Below are 9,520 nucleotides of genomic sequence, written 5' to 3'. Positions count from 1 at the left end.
GGAATCTCAGCAGTGCTGAAGAATTACAAGAATGTGTATCTAGCAGCAGAGAAAGTGCTGTTCGCTGTTACCAGGCACCCGAATAGTGATGGCTGGCTCTCATTTGAGTCCATTCTCTCCCTCATCAATGTTTCAGGGTTGAGTAATGAAGTCGAATGTCTACTTCACATCTCATGACAGCTGTTATCTTGTCTGTTTCTCTCTCTTGCACTCTCTCTCGTGCGTTCAGTCTGTCTCTGTCTCTGTCTCTCTCTCTCTTTCACACACACACACACACACACACACACACACACACACACACACACACACACACACACACACACACACACACACACACACACACACACACACACACACTGAGAGGAAGAGATGAAATATGGTGGTACCCCCCCACTCGACTTTTACCTAGGTGGGCTCCCTGACAAGCATAAATTATGTTAATAGAACCGAATAAAAAACACTTTATTCCAAAGGTTTTAGTACTTTGGAATGTCAGGATGATCTAGTGTGTTACCTGGAGAGAAGTCTAAAGCTAAGTCAGAGCGCTAAAATATTAAAACATGAAATTTGCACACTCTCCCGAGGAGCGTCGGAGGAAAATGAAGAATGCATCAGCTTGTTCTCCCATGTGGACATTTCTCCATTCATTAATTGATCAGAGCACCAAATATAACTCAGCGTAATGGCACTGTCGGTGGATTCTCACAGATAACGCAATGCACAGTTTGATGGACCTTTCATAAAAGGAAATGTCATTAGTCTTGTGTTTTGTCCTGTTTCCCACCTCACTATAGTCTGTCAATGTTATCTAAATGCCAAATTATGACCATCAGCTAAATTAGGCATTCAAGTTAAAGAAAGTTGAGCAGCATTGAGGGTTATTACATTTGGGAAGAGTTATCTGGTCAGAGGTTCTGATGAAATAGTGTTTTCTTTAATTATTCTTGTCCAGATGAGTTACACCAAGGAGCAGTCCAATGGCTTCGTCCATGCTTTTTTAATGAAATGGGAGACCCAGACGTGACATGGAAATGGAATGGTTCTGAAGGAAAAAAAATGTAATTTACACAAATTATCCACTTATCTCAAATCAGCTAAGACTTTTAAAGTGTCCAAATTTTCTGTGTGTAGCTAGCATGATTAACAGGCAGTAGAAGCTTAGAGCATCATCACGACAGCTACAAGCCAAAACCTCTACACTCTGCCCTTACACCATTAATGGACTTAAGATCATTTGTAGGTGAACAAACCATTGTAGAAAATGTATATAGAAACATATGCAATATCTTGGAACAGTTTTAGACACTTACTGTATATATGTATTTAGGCAATTATATAAAGAACCGTCATATCATGAGTCCCAGTCATAATCATAGTTTATATTATTTTCTACTGACACAGCAAACCTTCGATATCTTTGCGTCACGGTGGAGAAGGATCTGGAGCATTTCCTGGAAACACTGGGCATGAACAGGAATTTACTCTGGATGGGACACCAGTCCATCACACACCACCTCTCTCAAACACACACATGTTTAGACACTCATGTAAACACCTAGGGATTACTTTGCATAGCCAATTCAACCTAAAAAGCAGAAAACCTGGGAGAAACCCACACAGAAACAGAAAGAATATGTGATACTCCACAGAGACAGCTATAAGACATAAAATATGTATGTAAAACAAAATTTCCAGCAATGTAGGGTTTCTAAGAAATCTGCACAGTACTGTATAGGCCTCAAAGGCACTTCAATGTCATTGATATTCATCAATATAGCTATAAATGCCCTAATTAAGCATTCTGGGAGATGTGTGGCTGTATCTAATCCTAATAGTAATCTTGTGTAATGATTTAGATACTGAATGTTGTTCCCTTTATTTTTATCAAATGACTTTTAGCTGGACTCCACTCAACTGTGTTTTATTTTAAACATTAAAATAAGTCCTAAAACTGATGAAACAAGAAAATAAAACATATAGGGTAATGCGCTCTGAAAGAAGAACAGATGTACAGAACAGAACAGAAAGAGAGAGAGAGTGAGCGTGAGAAAAGGGCGGGGAGGATTGGTCTGGGTGTTCAATTACTGGAGCTGTGAGGTTAAATCAATAGCATTTAAATTGCTTATGCTAATCACCTGAGTTCCAATCACTGCGATCAGCATAAGCAATCTGCTGACCCCAGCCAAGTTGAACGCAAGCTCCACAACAGCACTCCTAATCTCCACCTGTACCATACAAGCAGAGTTCACACCGCTCTGATCCTATAAGGTTTTACTAGCAAGGGGTGAGACTAATGCTGCATGTTCAAAGGGAACGTGGTTTATGTATTTTCCTGGAGGAGCATCCTGTGGAAGATCTTCTAAACCAGATGTGGGTTGACAGTCCACTTAGCATATGGCATTTTTCAAAATGACTGAGCAGCTGAGTTCTGTCTGTGCAATTCAAATATTAACATTTGAAGTTTGCTAGGATTTTAATGGATTTTGCTATTTAGTTAGAGGCACTTCAAAGACAGTTTGTGCTTTTTAAGATGCAAAAACAAAGAACCTGACAAATTTCCTTTGGCATTCTGGTTGCACAGCCCCAGCCTCAATCCACATACATGTCTAGTGGTCGATTCATTATGGAAGAAAAAGCCATTTTGTCCTTCTTTTAACTGAGTACCCTTGGCCAAAATGAGCACATGGCAAAATTGTAACCTAAACCTACATGAGAAAAATATTACCAGCTGTCACATGTTGTAATCAAAGCTTCAGGATGACAACAAAGCAGAGCGCAAAGAAACAACATTAAAAAAGACACTACTCATAATGAGAAAGCCTGAAAGGTGACATTTGCTGAATGTAGACTTGTATTACGTACTGCCTGAGCCAGAATAGCTTTGAATTGCTACTCCATCATATCCCTCATTGAAAGCTAATAGGTTGTAGCAAGTGTGTGTGTGTCTGCCTGTGACCATTATAGACTGGCCTCAGGTACATTGGGGCCTGTTTCATCATATCAACTTGAGCTGGATGAAGCACCAGCAGTCCACACATTACCTCAGAATCAGCCGCCATGGAACCATCACCTGCAATCAGCATGTGCCCTCGAATCGTCCGTGCTGCGAGGTCCAGCGGGCAGCAGACAGCAAGGCTCAAACTCAAATTGATTTATAATGCAGAGTGTCGGCTCTAAGTCGGATCTCGGCTAAGCATTCATTAATTTTTCAGGAGCCGGGGAGCCATTGTGTGATATAAATCTCTGCCGCACCTCAGCACCAGCCTGCGCCACCACTTTGAAGTTCTGCCTAATTAAGCCCCTGTACAGTTAATAACCCGAACAATAAGGCAGCGGGCAGATCTGAGAAATATACGATGTCTGCTTAATACAGAGACAAAGAGTGAGGAAATGTTCTGACAGGCATGGAGGTGCACAGGCAGTCCATCTGTGTTCTCATCCGTATGTCTGAATGTCTCTTGGAATAGTGATATGTTACAGTAAAAAGCTATAAGGTGCAGCACAGTTTTTTTCTTTTCAGTAAAAGCAAATTCTAAACCAGTTTTCCGAAAGGAGCCACTAGGAGCATCTAGAGCTGAACCCTTGTGCCATAGACAGAGCAGGTGGATCAGTAACTATTGATCATGGAGCAAGGTTTAGGCCTTCGTCAGCTGCCAAGACTGTAAAACGTTCGACTTGACTGACGTATTGCCCCAGATCTGGACAAACAAACAATAGAAATGAACAGAAGCCTCTCTCTGCATGGCTTTTTTCTCTTACACTTTGGATCTAATAGCCATGTTTAATTTGTTATAAACAGGAGGCTATGAGAACCAGAGCTTTGGAACATTTTATTATCTTTTGTGCAGACGCAATTGGGAGCATTATCATGTATACCTAAGGAAAAAAGATGCTCCTCTGAACTTCTTGTACACTTGGCCTCCATATGCTTGGGTTATATCAAATATTCACTCATTCATGGAGCTTTTATTCATGTATTTCAGACTATGAAGATATAGGACGGAAGTGTTGGAGTTCATGAATTCAGAGGCACACGTGTCGTATTGTGTGTACGGTGATCAGTTGAAATAGATTTGGTTTTCAAACACCTCCCTCTAGTGGACACAAAACACATCACTTATGTTAACGTGACATTTTAATAGCAAGGTCTTCTCTGGTATGTCAGACTTATTAAGTCACACTGGACTGGACAACAACAACAACAAAAAATGGGATTCATTTTGTAATGTTTATCTTGTAATAGTAATATTATTATTGTTTTATAAAAGTGTACAAATAAATGTTCAATCAAAAAGAAATCATTACAGAAATAAAAGAAAATAAATATTTTTTTGCATCTCTTTACAATGTGCTCTGTTCAAAACAACACAATACACAACACACAATAATTAGATATTGTATACTTTATTAGATGTTTTAACTTTTGAATAATGGTTGATAATATTAATATGGTTATTAAATCATATAGATTTATTAAAAATATTTCATAGCTGTAACTGTCTTCAAGGGTTTGAACAATGTCTTAATGTAGAGATTTATCTCAGGTTTCATACAGTTTGAGAAATTATATTAATGTTAATAGCATTAAGACTGCTCTATCATTAAGACTGCTTTATCATTATGGCTTTGTTTCTGTGGCAAAGGCTTTAGCTTGTTCACTGGAATCTACTGTACAGTTCTATATTATTTATGTTGTATATCACTTGCAGCTTTGATCATTTTTTCTTTTTATACCTTCCAGTAATCCAGCCGAGAGAATCTAAAGGTTGGTTTCTAAAAAGATCAGAGATGAAAGCTGGACATACTTCCATACAACTGAGTATATATTTGATCATGTTTTGAAATAGTTAAGAACACCAACCATTGCATTTACATTTCATAGTTAATACGGCATCCAATACAGATTAAATAAAGCTGAAATTAAAACTAATTTTAGTTTTAAAAAATTTTCAGTTCATATAAAATATTAAAATTGTAACAATGTATGTTAATATGTTAATGTAACCCATACATAAGTATTCACACACACCCACAAACCCTCAATCATCCCCAACCTTGACGTTTTTTTTTTTTTACTTTTTTAGTATTAAAAAATGGTAATGGTCCTAAAATGAACTTGGGATTAAAGTCAAGAATGTACAGAAAGTAGCCCATAATTGAAGGAGGAAGAAAAATCTATATATTTTGCAACATAATTTGTGAATTATTTACATAAGATTTGTGAGTGCATAACTATTCACCCGCCGTTGGTATGAAGCACCAAAATTAGTTCCGGTTGCCACTTCATGCATAAGTACAACAACAATCCTCTAAAAATATATTGGATTAAAAATAACATAAAAGAACAATCTCTAGGTCATTGTGGAATAGTCAATATTATAATAGAGTTTATACTTGGTGTTATTAGTGACAAAACACTGATTTCATTTTTAAAAGAGAAATGTATACAGTGCTACACTAAAAGTTAATAATAGATAGATAAGGAAGTAGATAAGACATGAAAGGTCTGGTGTTTGGAGATGTTCCTCAGAGTATTCTCGTTACAGCCTCAGTACAGTGTTGAGGACGTGGTAGGCCATGGAGAAAGTAGTGCCTATGCCCACTATCCAGGACAAACCCCTACTGGGCTGAGGCATTGAGGTCACGTACACTATTGTGTGCACAAATCGAGACCCTACAAACAGGCGGAAGTGAAGCAGAGCGGTGGAAAGCTCTGGTCCTGTCAGAGTATAGAGCAAGCCAATCAACACAAAGGGAATGACGTTTTCCAGGTCGTTCAGATGGCATCTGGAGACACAAAGCAAAGCTCATTTTCACACCATAGACACGTATTTTGGATACATTACATACACAATAAATGTTTAAGATGTTGGACCTTCGAACACGTTCCACATCTTCATTGACACGCAGCATATTTTTCTTCTCCTCAGGAGTTTTGGCCATGCGAACATCTTCAATGTTTGCAAATGCCTGTGAAAGAAAGATCATAATAAAACCATACAAACTACATAAATAAGTTTTATTGTATTTTTATTTATACTGATTTCCAAATAATATTGATTTACAAGTGACCTTAAAAAAGCTTTCTCAGTAGATATCTATCTATCTATCTATCTATCTATCTATCTATCTATCTATCTAACTATCTATCTATCTATCTATCTATCTATCTATCTATCAACAGTTAAATCACATTTAAGAACAGATATTGTAATGAAAACTTTGCAGTGAAAAGGAGAGTTTCTTAAGGTACGTGTTAACAGACGTTATTTATCATGATGTCTATGCTACATAAAATGGTGTGAAAAGAAAAATGTCAGTAATATGATTGGTCCACTCTTAGTGTCTTAACATGTCATATTTGAAGAAAAAAAATGTTCTTTGTGTAAATCCCTTGCAATTCATTGTAATTAAAGGGTCCATATGATTTTATGGTAAACTAAATCTTGAACAACTTGCATAATAATCCTTTTAATCACTGGTTTATTTTGTAATATTATGTGTTTTCACTAGTTTAACAATTCCCTACATTACCCACAATGACTTTTGACTACATTCTGATGGTGACACCTGTGGAATTTAGCCCTTTTTATTTTATCTCTACTTTAAAAGGCCAGTGCAGCGTTGCTTAACTCCTTCAATTCTTCATCTGTACAACCTCAGTTTTCATGTTAATACCATCACCAGCACCATCATCTAATAGCTTGGACGGAATCTCTGACATATTTCCGCACAATGAATGAACTGAATTGCTTTGTGGAATCCTGAGTTTAATATTTGCTGTCTCTACTACATTCCTCTACATTGGATTTCTCTTTAAAAGACATCACTAGGAAACGATGAGTGAGTAATTAGACTTGCTCTTTTGTTTTTTAGACACCTGATATTTATATACACACTGTTGTATCTACATCAGTAACGTGACCTAGCTGTAGCACAAATCCAGTAACCTTCTCATGAGAATAATATATAAAAAATATAAAGAATGTCACATATATTACAATATAAACATATTTAATGTGTTCGAGTCAGGGTGGCATTTAAACGGGCTAAAAATGCTAGGAAAAAAACTTAGAACGATGTACACTTTATCCCAGTGTTGTTAAAATGCTCCACATCCTGTTCTCAACCTAAAGGCATATACATGTTTAATGTGTATCCTCTGTTACCTTTCTGGTGAATCGGAAGTATGCAGTTAAAAAACTCATGAACATCATCTTGAGAATGACAATGGTGGCGTAAGTGGAGAAGGCCAGAAAAACCTCACTGTCAATTATGGCGGCCATTGTCGGAGTTCCTTGATGAATTCCTGTCATAACAGAAACGGTATTTGACACACCTAAAGTCAGTCAATTTCCCCAATAACATTTGCAAATCTATTTTAGTCTGCCATTCATGTGTGAATCACTGCTCTGGGAAGCTAGACTTTTTTTGGCACCTTAGGCAGAACAATAAGTAGGCTATATCCCTTCATATAAATCCTATTGGACAATCTAAACCTTTTGTCATATTGGATAATGTTCAGCTTTGTCTGTTATCTATTCACAACTACATTTCTGCTTCATTAAATATCCAGCTACAGTGTAAAGCAGCCAACCTTTTTTTCGCCGCGGACCGGTCAATGTTTGATAATTTGGGGGTGGGGGCTATACAATTAAATTGAAATTAATAATTTCACTTTAATTGTATTTAAACATGCCTTTTTAACTCACTACAACGCTAAATCAATGAGAACCCTGAGCTTGTTTCTTTGCAATTAGACGGTTCAATCTGGGGTAATACGAGACAATGACACCCGAAGTGTGTTGCTTATGTCCAGTTTATTCCGTTGTTTTGTTTTGGTTGCCGTCACTGCAGAAAACCCCGCTTCACACAGATAGCATGTCGGAAATGGCAATAGAGACTTAGGTGCTGTGGTGGCAATCTCAGGGTATTCCGCCATGACTTTAATCCAGAACACCGGCAGAGTTTCTAACTTTGTAACGACGTCTGTTTCGTACTCATTTTTGCTAATTCGTGGGTTAAATTTGAGCAAACACAATATACACGTACACCAAGCAGTGTTAAACATGAGAAAGTACCGGTGAACAGAGAGAAGAGCGATACACACCTTCTCTCCACCAAAGCTACAACGCCACTGGCGCTTGCAGCCGCTCAGCTCCAGACCTCACCTAAACCCGGCCCGATATCATATTTTGCGCCTGCGCGGTATTGGTGCGGCTTTAGGTGACGTCTCTCAGCTCCCGGTTATTAACCTCTCGTCCATGGAAAGTCGCACAAACCCGAGAGTAAATAAAATGGAAATAATTTAATGTTTCTTGGGCGGCCTGGTACCATTTGGTCCATTTGGGGGTTGGGGACCACTGGTGTAAAGGACAATGCTCAAGTAGGCAGCACACACTATTTATAAAATTCTTACATTGTTTTTGATAAACATTAAATACTACTTTATTTTTGATTTATGCAAAGCAAAATGTTTCTTAGAGTTTTTTTTAGTGAGGTCTAAGTCTTATAGCATGAACATTTTCTGCAGTTCCATTTGTATTTGTATTTACAAATAGCTCTACATAGCTCAGGTTTGCCTGTTACTTTGGTTTTACATAGCTCTGGTTTACCTACTGTATTTCTTTTGTTTGTTTGTTTGTTTTTTATTTATTTTCAGTGTTAGTGTTTGGGAATATTATCCCAAAATTTGCATTTCAGCTTCTAGCTGCCGAAACACAACACTGTAATATCTCTCCCATGTGGTAAAAGCTGAAATAGTTCAATAGTTCCAATACAGAAAGACATGTTCTGACCTGAAGCTACTTTGTGCAAACTTAAGCAAGTGAGATGTGCCAAGAAACTTTGTTAAGAAAAAAAGGTTTAACTTACCTCTACTATGTGGCAAGCTAAATGTTTGTTTAGTCCAAGAATTTTCTGTCTTATCTATGGGTGTATCCTGACACTGAATTTGAATTTACGGACCGCCTTCTTGTGTTAACGCCAGAACCTTTGTCCCATAAAGGCTTTAGCAAATGATGAAATATCTGAACTTTGATATGTGTATCCACAAGAAAAACCTGCAGACTCTAACCTGATTTTATTATGCTTTGTAGTGTGATTTCTTTAATTAGTTGATAGTAATAGATAGTTAATTCTAATATGAAATGATTTATTATATATATATATATATATATATATATATATATATATATATAATTAGATAGCTAAAATAAAGATGGTTTATTTAGCTAATGCTAGTCTTACCACACAATGCTAGTCTTAGTTCTAACAAGCTAACTAGCATAAAACAATTAAACAGTAACCAGTGTCAGCAGTAGGCATTTGGCCAACTATTATATAGTGTGAAGTAGCAGCCAAGGAGCTAGCTAACATTTAGGTAATTAATATACTGGGTAAAACATATACAGTGTGGTAACACCAAGCTAGTAACTATAAGCCTAATTATTATAATGTATAAACAGTCTGATTTAAATATAGAATCAGATCTGGCTGTGCCTTAACAGTCATAATGCAG

The 9,520-nt window shown here is 37.1% G+C and overlaps 1 protein-coding gene across 2 annotated transcripts; it reads right to left on the bottom strand.

Moving 5' to 3' along the window:
- Positions 1–5,156: 5,156 nt before the first annotated feature.
- LOC113645918 (microsomal glutathione S-transferase 1) lies at positions 5,157–9,022 on the bottom strand. Of its 2 annotated transcripts, none has more exons than XM_027151884.2 (4): positions 8,875–9,022; positions 7,170–7,309; positions 5,876–5,970; positions 5,157–5,787 (listed from the first exon to the last, which is right to left on the bottom strand). In XM_027151884.2, exons 2-4 carry the CDS (start codon positions 7,284–7,286, stop codon positions 5,541–5,543), a joined length of 459 nt encoding a protein of 152 aa, XP_027007685.1. In that variant the 5' UTR covers positions 7,287–7,309; positions 8,875–9,022; the 3' UTR covers positions 5,157–5,540. The 2 variants fall into 2 exon arrangements, with proteins under 2 accessions (XP_027007685.1, XP_027007686.1); XM_027151885.2 differs by lacking the exon at positions 8,875–9,022 and adding an exon at positions 8,111–8,172.
- Between the last annotated feature and the right edge of the window lie 498 nt (positions 9,023–9,520).

The sequence above is a fragment of the Tachysurus fulvidraco genome, chromosome 19 (assembly GCF_022655615.1).
Source record: "Tachysurus fulvidraco isolate hzauxx_2018 chromosome 19, HZAU_PFXX_2.0, whole genome shotgun sequence".
Classification (NCBI taxonomy): Eukaryota; Metazoa; Chordata; class Actinopteri; order Siluriformes; family Bagridae; genus Tachysurus; species Tachysurus fulvidraco.
Note: the sequence above shows the minus strand (reverse complement) of the source record. Positions and strands in the feature narration are given on the sequence as shown.

Coding starts and splice junctions, on each gene's coding strand:
- LOC113645918 (XM_027151884.2), bottom strand. CDS start 7,286: ATGGCCGCCATAATTGACAGTGAGGTTTTTCTGGCCTTCTCCACTTAC. Junction 5,971..7,169: donor ACTTCCGATTCACCAGAAAG/GTAACAGAGGAT, acceptor TTTCTTTCACAG/GCATTTGCAAACATTGAAGA. Junction 5,788..5,875: donor GATGTGGAACGTGTTCGAAG/GTCCAACATCTT, acceptor TTGTGTCTCCAG/ATGCCATCTGAACGACCTGG.